General features: G+C 51.6%; 2 protein-coding genes and 1 long non-coding RNA gene across 3 annotated transcripts in view; 2 read left to right on the top strand and 1 right to left on the bottom strand.

The window, feature by feature from the left end:
* The window catches only part of LOC123786219 (focal adhesion kinase 1-like), a 109,301-nt gene extending 102,871 nt beyond the window's left edge, over window positions 1-6,430 (top strand). Inside the window, exon 15 of the mRNA XM_087860455.1 lies at window positions 6,258-6,430. The gene's annotated coding sequence lies outside the window, so the exon portion shown is untranslated. The remainder of the gene's footprint in view (window positions 1-6,257) is intronic.
* Window positions 3,220-6,327, bottom strand: LOC148106763 (uncharacterized). The gene is made up of 2 exons (XR_015723528.1): window positions 4,852-6,327; window positions 3,220-4,326 (listed from the first exon to the last, which is right to left on the bottom strand). It is a non-coding gene; the product is annotated as an uncharacterized LOC148106763 (long non-coding RNA).
* Window positions 6,431-12,315: 5,885 nt separating the features above from the next.
* Window positions 12,316-15,216, top strand: LOC148106762 (ral guanine nucleotide dissociation stimulator-like). The gene is made up of 5 exons (XM_087860457.1): window positions 12,316-12,634; window positions 13,413-13,628; window positions 13,997-14,100; window positions 14,608-14,695; window positions 15,181-15,216. Exons 1-5 carry the CDS (start codon window positions 12,626-12,628, stop codon window positions 15,214-15,216), a joined length of 453 nt encoding a protein of 150 aa, XP_087716583.1. The 5' UTR covers window positions 12,316-12,625.
* Window positions 15,217-16,994: the final 1,778 nt, after the last annotated feature.

Genomic DNA, 16,994 nt, shown 5'->3' with positions numbered 1-16,994 from the left:
AAAACAGAATTTTCAGCAACAGTTTGGCCGCAACGAGGAGGCCTTTTTATTGCCGGGAAGATAAACAGCCAGGGCAGGGCTTTGTCCACACCTGCAGGCCTCTCCTCCTCTTCTCTTCCGGGGCATATGGAGGCAGGATGGAAGGAGGTCAATAGTTTAGGAGCTTCTTTAGGTCAGTGGGTTTTCTTTCCTGTGCCCTCCTGTATCTCTGCGATGTGTGCAGAGCACAAAGTCCTTCCAAGAGGGATGGCCGAGGCTGAAAGGGGGTAAGGTGGGAGCCTGAGCTCCTGAGTCAGCCCTGGCACGTGGGCAGAGGCAGGCGCTAGGGGCCACTCTGTGTGTGGTGCACGGGCTCCCTCGCAAGTCCCCATGAACGGGCCAGAGGAGCTTCAGAGAGGACGGGCAGAAGACCCAATATTGCTCCAGGCGACAGAGGAGGGAAAAGACTGAGGTTGGTTCATGGCTGAATGGGCTTGGATGTGGCTGCAGGATGGAAAGTGGCTGCAGATATACTACAGCCCCGTTCAGGGTAGTCTTGATAGAATGCAGCGACGGGAAATTCTTTCGAGCATTTCAAAATTCTTTCAATTCTTTCAGGTGGTATGGAAAGAAAAGCAGCCTGAGGAAAGAATATACATTGGCTCGTGGCAGTGGTAGATGATTTGGCTCGTTGGTCAGGGACTGGGAGGAAGAAGATTTATGACAATTAGTCCTGGGGAACAGACATGTAGGTGGACCCATGGGAGTGGGCACCAGGTATGATGATCTTTGCATCACACATTGACATCCGCCCAAGCGCATTCAACCTGGAAAAGGCACTAAGCAGCCGAGTACATCCTGGCCACTTGATATCCATTCTAGCCTCTCACATTGCCCATCCCAGTGCTAGCATAACGGGCTCAGGAATGGACATGGTGACAAGGATGGAAGGCAGGGCCCCAAGACCTTCCCATTTCTTCTTTCAGCAACTATGCTCTGAGCGCTCAGCCTGTGCCAGGTGAGTTGGTGCGCCCCAGTGCAGTCTGCAAATGGCCAAGTTGTTTCTGCTGTTCTGATGGAGAACACCTTGAAAGCAAGACGTGTGAAAGAACAGAGCAGATATTATACTCCAGTTACCAGCACAGTGTAGTAGGGAGGGCTAGGGAGTCACAGGAGAGGAGGGTCTGGAAGGCCTCCACATGGTGACATCTGCTGGTAGCAGATTGACAAGAGGGAGCAAGAGCTGCACACCTCTGGGAACAGTGTGTCAGGGAGAGGGCACCGCTGGGGCCAAATCTCTCAGACAGAAACTAGTTTGACGAAAGAAGATTCAGAAAGTGGCCAGAGTGGCTGGTGGAGGCTGGGAGGTGAGAACAAGAGATGGCAGTGGATGGGAGGGCCAGGTGCCGAAGCCTGGTCGACTGAGTTAGCTATCTGTTTGTCTCTGAGAACACTACTAGAAAGCTTAGCACTTCTGAAGCGTGATATTTCCTAGCTCCCAATTCGGGGGGGCCTGGAATCTCCGCACAGTTGAGACTGGGTGTTTCTGCCCCCAGGTCTCTGTGTGATGCAATCTGCGCCTCACCCGAGGCCCAACTGTGGTAAGATTTGCTCCCAAGTCACTGATGTGACTAATGTCAGGATTTAGCTCAGACTCAACAAAGTGGGTTTAAGCGAAATCCTGAATTTGAGTTCTTTTCTGCCTATTAGCCTGGGCACTCCCTAGGTTCCTTCCTCTGTGGGCCTTTATGTAGGGCAGTTCTAAACACCAGTGCTTGCTTCCCCAGTGCAGGGATACAGGAAAGAAAGGAAGGGAACAGAAGAGAGTAACAGGAAAGTGACAATGTTCTGTCATATTCTCTTGGTCAGAAACCTATTAGCAACCAGGCAGTGGATAGACAGGGAGGTATATAGCACGGGTGGGGATCCCTGGGAGCCACTGTGGAGTCAACGTGGTGGTATAGTCAGCACATTTCATCCAGACCATGAAACGGAGGTAAGCTTTAAAGTCGATGTGTGTTATGTTAACATGGGTTTGACTCCTGTGTGGCACTTAAGAGACAAAAAGAAAGAACAAAGAGAAAACAAACAAAAAACCAGTCTCAAATGTAGAGCACAGACTAGGGATGGCCAGGTGGGGGGATGGGTGAAATAGGTCATGGGGATTAAGAGTACACTTATGGTGCTGAGCACTGAGTAATGTACAGAACTATTGAGTCCCTGCTGTTCACCTGAAAGGAATATAACACTGTCTGTCAACTATAGTGTACTTTCAAACCTTAAGAAAAATCGGTCCTATGAGATCTAAGCTTAGAATACGCAGAGTTTCCTCATGAGGTCTCATTGGGCTGAACGTCAATCCACACGAAAGGTAAATGAAAATGTCCAAAGACAAAAGGACAGTCTGTTTCTATGGAAAGGCCAGGGCCCACCTCTGTGTTCACGTAAAAGGTAACGTCCTATGCTACTGGCAGTTGGAGCAGAGTTTCACTCAAGTCCTATTGGAGCGATGCTCCTCTGGTGTTCTCATTCTACTTGGTTGTGTGTCTTCACGAAGTAATTGAAATAACGATTCCTAACCTTTGTCTTGTGGATGAAGCAATATTCGACTATGGGTAGCCATCGAACGTTTGGAGCGGGAACAACTTTCGGAAAATATTTAGCATTCGTATCTCTCATCGTATTACAGATAAGGAAGCTGAAGCCCAACAAGGGCACCCGGGGAACAATAACACAGAGGAGGTTCTCCTGACACCTGGTTCAGGGTCCTAACTCATTGAGGAAGTGTGAAGAACGCCCAACCCTCCAGGGTCAATGGACATATCATTTGAACGTGTCATTTTTAAAGAAAAGTGAAATGCGGTCAAACATGGAAAGACAGAAAATAACATCCTTTTAAAGAAAATCCACTATGATCCTCTACACTGTTTCTTACGTTCCACATATGAGTGAAAACTGATGATAATCATAGGGGAAAGGAGGGAAAACTGACCGGGAAGCCATCAGAGACGGAGCAAAACCATGAGGGGCTCTTAAGCACAGAGAACAACTGAGGGTGGCTGGAGGGGAGCTGGGTGGGGGGATGGGGCAATTGGGTGAGGAGCATAAAGGAGGGCACGTGATGTGATGAGCACTGAGTGGTATATGCAACTGATGAGTTATTCAACACTACATCTGAAATAAGGATGGACTGTATGTCGGCTAATCGAATTTCAATAAAAAAATAACGGAAATCCAAGGTTCTGTGTTTTCTTGTTTTCAATACGAAAAATACCGGATGATTTCTTTTCTTCCCACAAGCAATGAAGGGAGCTAGCCTATTCAAGGTGAGGCAGTTTTCAGGGCATGCTGCCTTTTTCATTTCAGCCCTAAAGAGACTTTCAAACATGCTTTCAGTTCCAGGCCTCTTGCCCTTCGAGTCCATTCCGAGCACCCTTGACAGGGTGGCAAAAACTTTGTTTCTTCAAGGTGGGTCACCTCAAGCAGGTAACATCTGTACTTGCCACAGAGTTACTACAGGTGTGCACCCTCCATCACTTACAAGTGCCTCTCGACAAGATTTCCTCACAGGCGGCATGAATACTGGTGGCTGATGGTTTTCTCTTTGATGACATTGATCCCATTTTTTCACTTGCACGATGACTGGGAGTCGGCTCTCGGTCTCATTCCTGGTGGTGATACAGCTCTCCAGCTCCCCCTCAAACATGTCCATCTCCTCTCTCCCAGAGAGGAACATGCAGAACTTAGGGACCATGAACTGGGAACACAGAGCAAACATATAAAGGTCTTGCCTGACTTCAGCTCAGCATAGGAGGGACATACTGTTCCCCTTTGGTTTGACCCCAGTGTAATTTAGTACTCTAACCTTCTTTGCCATGGACTCCAGACAGTGGCTCACCAAGATGGGAGGGATACGGAGTTCCTTGCAGACACGCCCACACACCACGTTCATCACCTTCTAGCATGTAAGACTATGTCCCTCATCTGATTAAGAAACTCTTCAAACGTTAATGGATCAGAGTGCAATGAAAGTCTAACTTGGAAGAAGGGCTGAGCTCGGGGATCCGTCCAGTCATATGTCTCACTGCTCCCATCATCCACATAGGTGCTGCACAAAATGGACAAGGTCCCATTTCCAGTACACAGCTCATGCTGGCCCATCATACATATTCCTATCCTCTTGCGATCACATAGAGTCATGACCCCATCATCATGCCAGTGCTTCTCCAGTTCATGCTGCTCTCTTACTCCACTAATGAACCTTTTTCATCTCAGAAGTGCAGCCCAATAATATTCATTTTCATAGCTTCACAAAATAGGATTTGGCCGTGCTTTAATGCATATGACCTGCAAGGCACAGGATATAAAAGAAAAATAAATTCACGTACAGGACATTCAGAATACTTACAATCTTTGTGACTTTAAAGACATTAGCAATGAAGTAAAAACACAATCCACATGATGGGAGACCATATTTGCAAACTGTCTATCTGGCAGGGGCTCAATATCCAGAATGAATAGAGATCACATGAACTCAACAACAGACAACAAAATGAATGCAATGCGTGAATGTGCAAATTGGGAATAGGCATATCCTCAAAGATGTGCACGTGAAAAGAAATTTGAAAAGATACATCACTAATGTTAAGGGAAATGCAAATTATAAAAAGCAACGAGATACCATTTTACATCCTTTAAGATGACTCTTCCAAAAAAAAAAAAAAAAAAAGCAATCAGAAGGGAAAAAAAGAGCAAGTGTTGGCCAAGATGTGGAGAAGATGGAAGCCTTATTCAATGTGTGTGGTAGGAATGTTTAACAGCATAGTTGTGAAATCAGTATGGTAGTTTCAAAAAAATGAAAATTAGACTTACTATGTGTTCCAGTAACTCCACTTCTGGGGTGTATACCCAAATTAATTGACAGCATGGTCTTGAAGACATATCTGAACACACATTTTCATGGCATCATTATTCATAATAGCTAAACCATGAAAGCAATCCAAGTATCTGTCGAGGGAGGAACAGATGTTGTATGTACACATATTGGAATAGCATTCATTCTTCAAAGTGGAAGAAGACATTGACATATGCCACAACATGGGTGAACCTGGAGGATATTATGCTAAGTAGATGAGTATTCATGAAAAGACACACTTTGACTTCACTCTTAGGACCTACCTAGAGTAAATTGCCAAAGACAGTAGAATGGTGTTGCCAAGGGCTGGAAGTAGGCGGTCATTGGAAGTTTCTGATTCATGGTATAGAGTTTGAGTTTTACAAGATACAATGAGATGTGAAGCTGGGTTACAGGGAGGTTGTTCAAACATATTAATGCATGGAACACACTTAGAATGTACTCCATGAACTTAATGGACTTAACGACATGAAAATAAATGTAAACTGCAAATACGGAGAAACGAACTCGGGACAATTTCGTCTAGCCATTTATATCCTTTCGTTTAGGTCCTATCTCAGACATTTTGCTTCAGCCATTTTCCATGAGGCGACTTTGATCAAACAAAATGTTCTCATTCTGTGCCCACTTGGAAGCTTACAATCAGAATTTTCCAAAACATGAACAGTTTTTTCAAAAGTTACTATCTGAGGTCACTTATTAAGACTTTCTATTCTTTGACAAATTGTTAAATGGAACAACATTTTAAAATTCTATTTCATCTGCTTTAATTTTAATTCACTGATTTTCAATTTCAGAATCGACTTTCTATGCCAATGGCTTGAAGATTTTAACCCCTAGGATAACCTACTGGCTTTCGGTTCTGCTGTTTTCAGTTTTGTTTACGTGACATTCTTTTTACCACGTCCAATTTCCTGATGCTCTCTATGAATATTAAAATATTTTTTTGCTCCAGTTGTTTTGATACATTTGACATACAGAACTGTGTATGTTGAAGATACCTGGCGTAATGATGTTCCTTTCGTATACTGTGAAACGATCGCCAGAATAAATTTAGTCCGCCGCCATCATCATCGCTAGAGATACAAAAATGAAGTTAAAAGAAAAGAAAGAGAGGTTTTTCTTTGTGATGAGAACTCTCAGAACTTGCTCTTTTCACACCTCTCCAATACACCATAGAGCAGTAATGAACTGTAGTCCTGGGGTGTACTGTAAATCCCTATTCCTTATTGATCTGAAACTGGAATTTGTACCTTTTGCCATTCACTCAATTCCTGTACCCCCTCTGCCCTCTGCTTCTGGTTACTTCAATCTGATCTCTTTTTCTGAGTTAGTCTTCCTCCTTTTCTCTTCTTTGTCTCAGATTCCACAGAGAAGGGAAAAATAGAGATCCTGCTCCTTTGCTCTGTGACTCTGCAAAGGCACTGCGTTGAGGACCCCCGAGAAAAGGCATGGCTTTCTTTGCTGGTGTGCCTGCATGGGGCTGTGCCACCAGAGCTGGAGAACTGGGTGCAGGGCGCTTCCTTGTCCATGGTACCTGGTGAGTTCTGCTGGAGGAACTGGAGCAGGAAGAGTCAGGCAGAGGCCATTGTGGTTGTCGCCCCTGCCCAGAAACAGCTTGAAAGTTTTAGTAGCATTCTGCAGTCTAGGTGCTTAAGAGGGGAGGTGGGCTCCAAGATCTTCTCAATTGTTCATTGAGTAACTACACACTGAGCACTGCCCTATGCCAGGTATCTTGCTGGGCCCGTGCGCGGAGCTGAAATTACCTAGGGCTCCTTTGCTTTAGGAGCTCCCAGTCTACACATGGACCAAAGCTCCAAAGAGAACGCACGTGAAAGAAAAGAGCAAGCGCTCTGTAGTAGGAATGAAGTGTACTACGGAGGAAGGCTGGGGAGTCATTGCATGGAAAGATATGAAAGGCCTCACTGAAGCTGAGGTTGCTGAGAACAGATTGACCAAAGGGAGCTAGGCCTGCACACGTCAGGGAGCAGCGTTTCAGGAAGAAGTGACTTGTGCTGCAGACACTCAATAACAGAAGCCAGTTTGGCCAGAGGAGTGAAAAAGGCAGCCAGGGTGGCTGCAGGGACACTAGCAGGAGAGCAGAGGGGAGGGAGGAAGGCAGGGACAGATGCTGAGGCCTGGGAGACTGTTACTTATCTAGAGTTGCCCCGGGACTGCATTGCCCTGATACCCTGCATGTGCAGGTGCATCGCTTTAATTTCTAACAGTATTTGTGGGTGAAGAATGCGGGCCCAAATTAGCATGGTTCCCCAGGCTCAAGGTGTGTCAGTGGCTGCGGCTGTGACCAGGGCCATACTGGAAGAGGATTTTGTCATAAGTTGGCTCACGTGACTCGGGATGCCATCTGGACTCAGAAGCTGAGTTCCTGTGTGTCTTTTGGCCTTGGCACTGCCTCCGTTCTCTATCCTGTGAGCCTCTGTAGATGGCAGCTCAAAACATCAGTGCTTGGTTCTGGTAGAGAGAGAGAGAAGAAGAAGGGAAAGGGAAGGAGTGAGTAGTGGAACATGATGGAAAGTAACTAGGGAGTGAGAAACTCTTTGCATGACATGTAGAGAAGCTCTAGGCATGGTACTTGATCACGTTGAATATGTCCTGTGGGTCAAAAGCCAGTCACTGACCACTTAGCAGTTACAGTCTGATGCCTATACCACAGGTCAGGATCCCTGGGAGCCATGGTGAAAGCCACTCCCCTCATAGACCCAAACGAGGTAACGGGGTCTCGTTCTTCATATAACGGGAAACAATTGCATGGTTTTACTACAGAGGATGACAATGCCTGCATCTTCTTGCTTTTCCAGGCCATCATGGTGCCCACCTTAAAATGAGGCCAAGAGGGAAAGTGACAGTTGCAGTATTACAGGGCTGGAACCCAGGCCTCTTCTGAGCGGCCCTCCATGCCAAGTCCCACCCCTTCTTGTAATTCTTCCATCTTGAAAATTGTGCCTCAGATACACAGGGGACCACCCCACACATGTAATAAATACTCTTATCCACAGACACCCGAGGATGTCCCAAGGAAGTAGATTCTAGCCTGATCCCCACACTGCAGGCTGGGAAAGTGGGGACTACGTGAGAGACACAATGACATAGGACACACAAGTGCGCAAAGAAACACAGAACGTAAGGTCTGAATTCAGCTCTGCCTCCTGAAGCTTCAGACACTAGTTCCATTTCCAGAGAGTGGTGGCTATGGCCTTTTTGGCTCATTGTGTCCAGTTCAGGAGATGACATGGGGGAGAAAGCTAAGGAGTCAACTGCCAAGAAGGGGCTCTGGATAGGTCTGACTGAACACATGGTCCCAGGGATTAGAATCTTGAAAGAGTGACCTCACTTCCTCTGTGATAGGCCCCAACTGAACTTAGAACTCTGGTAACCGGGCACCCAGATTCAAAAGACAACCTGCTCTCCAGCTCACTTGAGTGGAGACGTTCGAGAGAACAGGATGTTCTCTTGCTGCCTTCCTCCCTTCAGGGTCTCTGGGCCCAGGCAAGCCCAGAGAGAGAGACTTTCAAATAATTGTAGACGTCGGCTCAGCCCGCTTTTCCGAGCCCTCTGGACATGTGGCAGGAGACACCAACAGGTAACACGAGGCAGCTCAGGGCAGCCCACTGGAGAGCAGGCAACAACTGTGATGTCACCTCAGCAGGCCCACACCTCTTGCCCCTCATTATGTGTGTCCCTGTGTGTGTGTTGGGGTGGGGGGCTGGTTGTCTATGTGTAGAGAAGGGGACAGAGGATGTGGGACACACCCTTCCTGGGCAGAAGGAAGCTGCCAGGTGTTGGAAGCCTGGCCCATCTTTCATGTTCACACCCCAGGTCATAGCAGGCGGGATGAGAAGCTGAGCACTGGGGACCAAGCTCAACTACCTCGATGTTAATCACGAGCTCTAGAGTTTCATCCGGCTACGTCCTTGCTCGATGTCTTTTCAGCTGCCCCTCTTTGCCTCAACTGGAGAGCAGGATTTCTAATGCGGGTGGCCCCTTGTGGCAATGTCCCGGGAGGACACTAATGTCTCTTGACCCCATGTCTATGGGGCACTGCATTTTCAGAGCTGCACCCAGGAGGTCATCGAAGAGCTGGTCTGGGACTTCAACTACAACGCCCTAGACAAGTGGCAGGTGCACCAGGCCACCCAGGATCAGTGCCGCTCTGAGGTGAGAATGGGAAGAGGGTTCCACGCACCCAGGGCCCCCACACAAATATGGGGACAAACCTGGGGCCCTCCCATGGTGTTTCCACATGAGTGCCCCGCAGGCCCAACCACAAAGTCATCCCAGTATCCACACCTCCACCACCAGCTGTGGGAGAAGGTAGGAAGACACTCTTCCCATAGGTGGGAATGGTAGAGAATAGTGTTCATGTTTTTTGCAGTTTGGGGCGTGGGTTATTCTGTTTCATTCTGTTTTGTGTGACTTTTCCCACAGCCATGAGTGTCTTTGCATTTTGCTACTGTTTTGAGTATTTTCTTGACTCACCCCAGCCATCCTGTGTAGAACCCAGCTCCACTGTCCTTGGAGAACGTGTCCAAGGCCTTATGAATCCTCACCCCACACAGGGTGATTGAACATAAAAGGAACGGTGGGATGAAGCCATTCTATATGTTCCTCTGTAACGTATCACCTCTCAGAACACATCGACTCATTGTATGTCCCCCGGGTCACAAGCTGTGTCCTCATATGTCTTTTTGGACCTCCGTATGGGAGGTTGTCTGCCACCGTGATTCAGCCTTTCAAGCACGGATTGGGTGCAAGGCCTCTGATGCCTCCTGGCCCAGGTAGTGGACTCTGTCTTTTCAGAGTTCAATCCAGGCCATCTTTGAGGAGCTGCTTGCTCCAAGGGCTCAGCTACTCCATCTCCCTTGACAAGCAGCAGGTGCCTCGGCCCACAACAGCATCCAATGCTGGTCTGGGGTGAGAACAGGTCCAGATTGATGTCCAATCTCAGGACCCACAGATGATCACGGCAAGGCCAGAACCCACACTAGAAACAACCGGCTCCCCTGGGGCCTGCCGAGGAAGGTGGATTTCCCCTGAACCTTTCTCCCCACCTTAGGAACAGAGCAGGCCGCAGCAGCCTAGGGAAATGCCATGCATTCCATGCTCTGGACAGTTCTCAGGCCCAACGTCTATGATCTCGAGCAGCGTTGGAGATGCTAAGCCTGTGCTTTCTCCTGTCTGCAGTAGGGATGTTGACTGATGACTCAAAGGCATACAGTTCTTAATAAAGCCTATTCAGAGAGAGAAAGGCTGTGGTGGCTCAGCTAACAAGATGTGTTGAAGTGACCAATGCTTTCTCATTTCACCCCTAAAGGCAATTGTACTTTCAAGCCTAGAGCCTTTTTCTGGGTGGGCCCTCAAGTCCCTTTTCTTGCACAAGTTCCCGAAGGGATGGGACTCTCTGGTCTGAGCACCAGACCCTGATCATCCTGGTGGTTCGTGGTGTTGAAGCTGACTCCATTGCCCCCCACACCCCCCTTCTCTACCTGGTGGGAAAAGGAATCATCCCTGTCCCTGGATGAGGCCCAGACGATGCTGAGGCTCCGAGAAGGCACAATGGAGCGTTTCGTACAGTCCCTGGTGCCATCCTTCCCAGATGGGAGCATCTCAACCACCTCAACGATCTTCTGCATGTACGAGATGTTCACTTCAGCCACACAGGTCCTGGGCCAGCAGTTCAATCGGTGAGTGCCCACCCCATGCACAGCACAGGGTGAGCCTCCCATCTACTGGGTGTACATCTCGGGAATGGCCCTACCCCTCTCTGACCTTCCCTTTCCTCTTCTGAAAACTGGGGTGGTTAAGAGGATGAACCTCATACAGTTACTGTAGGAAATCATGGGAGGAAACATGGCACGGGCTACTCTGGTGCTTGGCTCTGTAGAAAGGGCTCCTGGATGTGCTGGGCATCTTCTTGCTTAATAGTTCTCTCTCTCCGGTCAAGAAGCTCTCAAGTGCAACCCTCACAGGCCGGTGGCCCTTCTGGGTTGACGAAAGGAAATGCAAAGCAGGCAGTTTCCCCATGTGCAAAGGACTTCTGAGATTCCATCTAGATGGTTCTGGTAGTTGTCCTTTGTGTGAGCAGCTCAGGGGCACACTGGGAGCAGGCAGACCAGCCCACGGGCCACTCAGGATTTGGAAAGTGCGGGCTGGGAAGTAGTCATTCAAGAATGTATATTAAGCACCTAGGAATGTGAATGGAGAGAGGAGATACAGTGTCTGGGTCTCAGTTCTAGTCAGAGGGTCAGATAGGCACTCTGCACACCCTAAGCATGCATGTCCAATGGTTGTTAGATGTGATATCTTCGTAGCCTCCTCTAGCTTTGAAAGGATCCACCAAGAGCTGGATCATAGGACAGATGAAATGATCAAGTAAAACTGGGACAGGGGTTTGGGTCCAGAAGCAGGGCTGGCTGCCTCCACAGAGCAGGGTGGGGGACTACAGGGGTGGTGGCTGGGGAGGGATTTGCCGAACCAGGGATCTCACCGATCTCTTGATTTCCAGTGGGTGGGCTTCATCTGGGGGGCTTCATGTGAAGAAGCAAATGAGTCAAAGAAGGCTGTGGAGGGGGTCCCGGGCCCTCTGGGCGGCAGAGCACAGTCTGGGCTCAGTGGGTGCCTGAAACACCCATCCCTTTGACGGCCCCAACTTGCTCTGCCTGCCCCTCCCTGCTGACCACCCCAACCGGGGCCAAGAACCGAGGGTGTGCTGAGCCGACCACTCACAAATCTGCCTCCAACCTGAGCCTTGATACTGGTGTGCATGGAGGATAGAATAGACCAGGCCCATGGCCAGGTAGAGGAGAGGAGAAGTGGAAAAACCAGACTCATTCAGGTTTTCAGGAGGACCAGGCCTCCCACTACGAGGGCAGCTAGAGAGGGGTTGGAAGGGGGCTGGGGCCATCCTCTGAGACCCATACAGAAAGAACGGTGCTGTGGGAGTAGCATGTGCAATGCAAGGCCAGGCCTCTGACTCTGTTCCACATATGACTCTCCCCAGCACCCTGTCTCCCTTCTTGGGTACCTGGCCTGACCAGAATTTGCAGGCTATCTATCAGTCCCTGGGCCGTGACCGTGTCGAGATCAAGGTGGCCTATGTGCATGGGGCCATGGTTCTGAAGTGGCATGCCTGGGACCTGACAAACCATGTCCCCCTTCTCCTGATGCAGCGGGAACTTCTGGCGCTCACTGAGGCAGAGGTGGAGGGTAAGGGGGATGGCAAGCTGGGAAGGCTAACTGGGATGCGGTTCATGGGCTGGGTATTCCTTTCAAGGCCATGGGGTCTGTCCTGGTTTTGCAAAGGCATCCGGAAAGTCAGTGATGTGGATGAACCTTTCTCTGTCTCCTGCCCCAGTGCCAGCTCCAGGGCTCCTTCCAGCGGCAGAGCCAGGAACAGGGCCTCCTATAGAGCTAGAGGCGACCCCGGCTCTGTGTCAACTGTCACCTGCGGTGTCAGAGCCAGCCTCCCCTCCGTCAGCTGTTCCAGAACTGCAACCCGTGCTCCCATCTTCTGCATGTGTGCCGGATGCTGAGCAGCAGTCAGCTGGACCACCCTTTTTGCTAGAAAGTTTCACTCAGGCAACAGCCACAGAGCCCACCGCGGCCCCAGAGGCTTCCTGCCACCGCTGTGTCACCCCAAAGAACCAGCTGGGTGAGGAGAAGCCCGACCTCCTGGACTTCCCTCCCAGGCTGGTGGCAGAGCAGCTCACGTATATGGATGCGGTGAGCAGCTGGGCTCTCAGGGTGGGCCAGGGGCAGGCCTTCCTTCTGCTCTCACCTGCCCCACTCCTGCCTTTCCCTGATGTGGACTCCTATGGTCTGGGACCAAATCTCAGCTCCACCACTTCCCAACCCTGTCAACCCATCAAGGCTCTTAGCCCCAAGCTTTCACTATCCAGCTGCGGACTGTAGCGAGAGACCCTGATAAGCACTGATACGGAGGTACTAGGGAGAAGAAATGAGCCAGAATGGAGAGACCAATGGGCAGGCCCTTGTCCCGTGGGTGGAGGAGGGCAGCTCCCTGTGTTCAGTCAAGTCCATGGGTCACCCACTCATGTGCCTTGGAGGATGAGTACCCTCAGCGTTGATTAGGCATCTGATGTGTCCATGAGGACAGGGCAGACGGAAAAACGTGTGGTTGCAGCTCCCGTGTGAGAATGTGCATCTGAAAGGGGGGAAGGACCAGGGGGATGACCTGTTGGAGGGGAGGGGAAGAAGCCCCCTTGGGTTGGACCACCTTGCAGTGCCACCTGGAGCTGGGAGTTCCTGAGCATGATCAGGGTGCCAATGCCCTCCTTCCTTCCCTTGCTCTGTTTGCTCCTGGGTCATTGTGTACTGGGTTCCCTCAGGGAAAAACAGTGGAATGAAATCCACGGTCTCCAACCAGGCTCAGGCCAGATTCTCAGCTCCCTGAGGTCCAGCTCTGACCTGTGACCCCTACGTAGGACATGCGTCTTGCATGGGAAATGGCTGGGTGAACCAAGGTCCGCCTGTTCTCTAGGAGCTGTTCAAGAAGCTGCTGCCCCATCAGTGCCTGGGCTCCGTCTGGTCCAAGCGCAACAAGCCTGGCAATGAGCACCTGGCACCCACAGTCCGGGCCACTGTCGCCCAGTTCAACGGTGTGGCCAAGTGTGTCATCACCACCTGCCTTGGCAACCCAAGCATGACAGCCCGGGACAGGGCCATGGTGGTGGAGCACTGGATCAAGGTGGCCAAGGTATGCAACGGGAAGCCCAGCCGAGGTGCTCTCCTGAGTCTCGGGCACTGCTCTTCCCTTGATCAGGTCTCAGGGTGGAAGGCCCTGGTCTTTGCCCTAGGGACTGTGCAGTCCCTAGGCTCTTCCGTCCAGGGGCATGCTGACCTCGCCTTGCATGGCCCCATGCTGGGATGCTCCGTTTCTGCCTGGCTCCTTCCTTGGAGTGAGGTAAAATCTTCCTCCTCCTCTGGGCCTCACGTGTGCCCTTCGGCAGGTCCCTCGACAGCGGCTTCCTCCAGCAGGAGCACTTTCCCCTGAGGGGGACTGAAGCTTGAGAGCCAATCAGGTGCCGGCTCCCCAAGTGACAGCCCATTCTCTTCCCTCCCCAGGCCTGTCAAACCCTGAGGAACTACTCGTCCTTACGTGCCATCCTCTCGGCTCTGCAGAGTGTCTCCATTCACCGCCTCGAGAACACGTGGGGGAAGGTTTCCAGGTGAGTAGGCCTCTCTCCATGGAGGGACCAGGATGGACGAGGGAGCTCCCAGAGGCTTGTCCTCTTCCCCCTCAGGCAGCTTGGACCTTCTGGGAGGCGGCAAACCCCGACCACAGGACCTGGGCTGGTGGGTGCGTCTCTCAGTCTCCCTGGTGAGGAGGTCACCATGCCTCCCGCTTTAGAAATCAATTTTGCCAAATGTCCCACACGGGGCTGAGCTGCATTAAATCTCTTCACGTGTTTCCTTGACAGCCACTAAGCTCTCTGCCCATTTGAACCCCAAATTGACCCAAACAGTGTTTCTCAATGAATATGGGAAGGGAGGCCCAGGACGAGCCACATGAGAGCTCCCTCCCATGTCCTACAAAGACCTTAGTGCTCAGAGGATCCCAGAAGAAACCCTCAACCAGGCAGGTTGACACTTTGGGGTTCTCAAAGAAAAGGCACTCGCACTCAACCCTGCCACATTATTCGTCCATTGATCGTGCCTCCCTTGCCTCTCTTCAGGAAGCCATTGAGGATCTTTCAAAAGCTGTGCAGCAAGGACACCGCACAGGGCAGGAACCTGCTCATCAAGGTAGCCTGGAAGGTGCAGGTCTGGAAAGAGAGGAGGGGTGGGAGGGAACAGGGTCCTGAGTGGATGAAGTCGGGAATGGTCTGAAGCATTCCTTGGGGAGGGGAAGCCTTTGTCATGAATGTGGCGACAGCCTAGGTGAGGATGCCGTTGGCGGCGAGGGGGCAAGCAGGTGGTGTCCAAGCAGACTCCCTAGCCTAGACACCCTCTCTCTCTGTGTCGACAGCTGGTCCAGGTGGGGGCCTTTACAAACCTGGAGAGCCCAGAGGACAGACCTGTGCTCAGTGATGGGGTTGGGCTGGGTTGAGGGCCACAACAATGATGAGAGTAATAGGACCCTGAGTCCTCAGGAGACCATGGGAGATAGGTGGAGTTGTCACGTTTCCCGATGAGAAAACAGGCTCGGGGAGGCCAGGCTGCAAGCTCAAGGTCACACATGGAGTGAACGTTGGAGTGAGATTGTTCTGGAATCACTCACGGCCTGCTCCTGGATAATGGGGCCTCAGGATCAGTATGAGTTAGGTCAGATGTCTAGGTTGTGAAGTCCAAGATGGTGGGGGCAAGTGGCCTGAGGGTATGATGGTCTCAAGGAACTTGTCCTTGGCCCTGCAGGAGCGACCATCCAATAGATTTGCCACCATGGTGATGGCCCTCCGGGGAGCCCAGAAGAGGATGCAGAAGAAGGTGAGTGTGCCTGAGGCCCAGGGCCTCCAAAGTCAGAGGAGGAGGAGGGCTCCTCCCTGAGGGCTGGAAGCCTCCCAAAAAGGAAAGATCAGGAAGGGGGGGGCCTTCCCACTCCAGCTGCGGCTTCTGGGGCCACAGCTTCTACAATTCTTATTTCAAAAGGACCAGGAGGAGGGTCCAGAGTGGTCCATAGAGAATGGGTTTTGCGGGTGGGGAGGGACCGACCTAGTGCTCCATTCCCTGGCATTTTTGAAAAGCAGGCCCTGAAGGTGATGAGGAGGAGTCTGATGTTCTGGGGGGGGAGGGGAAAGGGAACCCGTGGGGGGAGGCTGCTAAGGGTCCTAGGCTGCTCCACGTGAGCCCCTGGGGTGGGCTAGGAGGCTGGAGCGTTTTCAGTGGAGGGTCCCTGTGGACACCAGCGAGCAGGGACTCATCCCAACCCTCCCCCTCATGACACAGGGTGTCGTGCCTTTCCTTGGCACTTTCCTCACCGAGCTGGTGATGTTAGATACCGCCATGGAGGACTATCTGGAGGTGGGTGAGCCTGAGGATTGTGGGGGAGGGACCAGAATCCAGAGGTTTGGGAGCAGAGCGCCCCTGTACTGAGCCCTGAGCTCTCAGGACTCGGCAAACCTCCCGTCATGACAGCCGCACGGCTACCCTGTGAGCCTGGGGGCTGTTGCCCATCTCAGGGATGAGCGAGGTGAGGCTGCAGTTAGGCCACGGCTCCCGGTGCCGAAGACTGGTGAAGCAGCAGAGCTTCCTGAAGGCAAAGCTGCGTGAGGTCTGTCTGAGTGGACCTCAGCCTCCCCCGGTGAGTTTGCCCGTGGGGGGAGAATGAAGTCAGGACCCTCCACGTCAGCAAGCACCTCAGTAGCCGCAGCAGCCCCTTCCTGCCTGAGGCTTCGGCCTCCCCTACTGTCTTCCAAGAGGGTGGTGCTGCAGGGTCCCGACCTGTAGCCAGTCCATCTGCCCCATGTCCTCCTTTCTCTGGACCCCAGAGCCTGGCCTAGATCCCAGGCCCACTATCTGTGTATGCACGGCCCCCTCATGGGTCCTGGCCATGGTGCAGCATGAGAAGGGATGGGAATCAAGTGCTCCTAAGAACCAGGGGCCTCATTCTGATGGACTTTGTCTGCATTCCAGGGGAATGAGATCAACCACCAAAAAAGAAATAAGGTGAGCATATGTGGCGCTTCCCGCAGGGAAGGGTAGGGAGTGGGCCTCAGAGATGTCCCTGGGAAGAACATTGCTTGGCTCCATCCCCTCCACCTCACATTTCCTGGGATCCCTTGAGAAGAAAGCAGTGCAAGTCCCATCCCGTTAGGAGATGGGGACAGAGCATGGCATCCAGGAGGACTTCCCGGAGGAGGGGCTACTGATACTCATCTCTGAGAACAGGTGGAGACCGGATGAATCTGCAGGGAGGAGGATGGCCATGTGTGCCAGGACCTGGGATGGGTGCCCGGTCCCGGTGCTCAACCCTCACCAGACCCTGCAGCTCCCCGCCCCCCCCCCCCCAGGCTCCCTATACATCCTGTGCTTCTCTCTCTGCTCAGGAATATCAAGTCATGACGGACATCATGCTGCTCCAGGTGGCTGCCGAGAATTACACCCTAGAGCCCGAGGATCCTTT

This window comes from Ursus americanus, unplaced genomic scaffold, assembly GCF_024610735.1.
Source record: "Ursus americanus isolate L20-20 unplaced genomic scaffold, mUrsAme1.1.p SCAF_65, whole genome shotgun sequence".
Taxonomy (NCBI): Eukaryota; Metazoa; Chordata; class Mammalia; order Carnivora; family Ursidae; genus Ursus; species Ursus americanus.
This window is presented reverse-complemented; position numbering and strand designations above follow the sequence as displayed.

What these genes read in the sequence shown, in the direction of transcription:
- LOC148106762 (XM_087860457.1), top strand. An exon ending in ACTGGATCAAGGTGGCCAAG is followed by an intron (nt 13,629 to 13,996) that starts GTATGCAACGGG and finishes TTCCCTCCCCAG; the next exon opens with GCCTGTCAAACCCTGAGGAA. An exon ending in AGGTAGCCTGGAAGGTGCAG is followed by an intron (nt 14,696 to 15,180) that starts GTCTGGAAAGAG and finishes ATGGGGCCTCAG; the next exon opens with GATCAGTATGAGTTAGGTCA.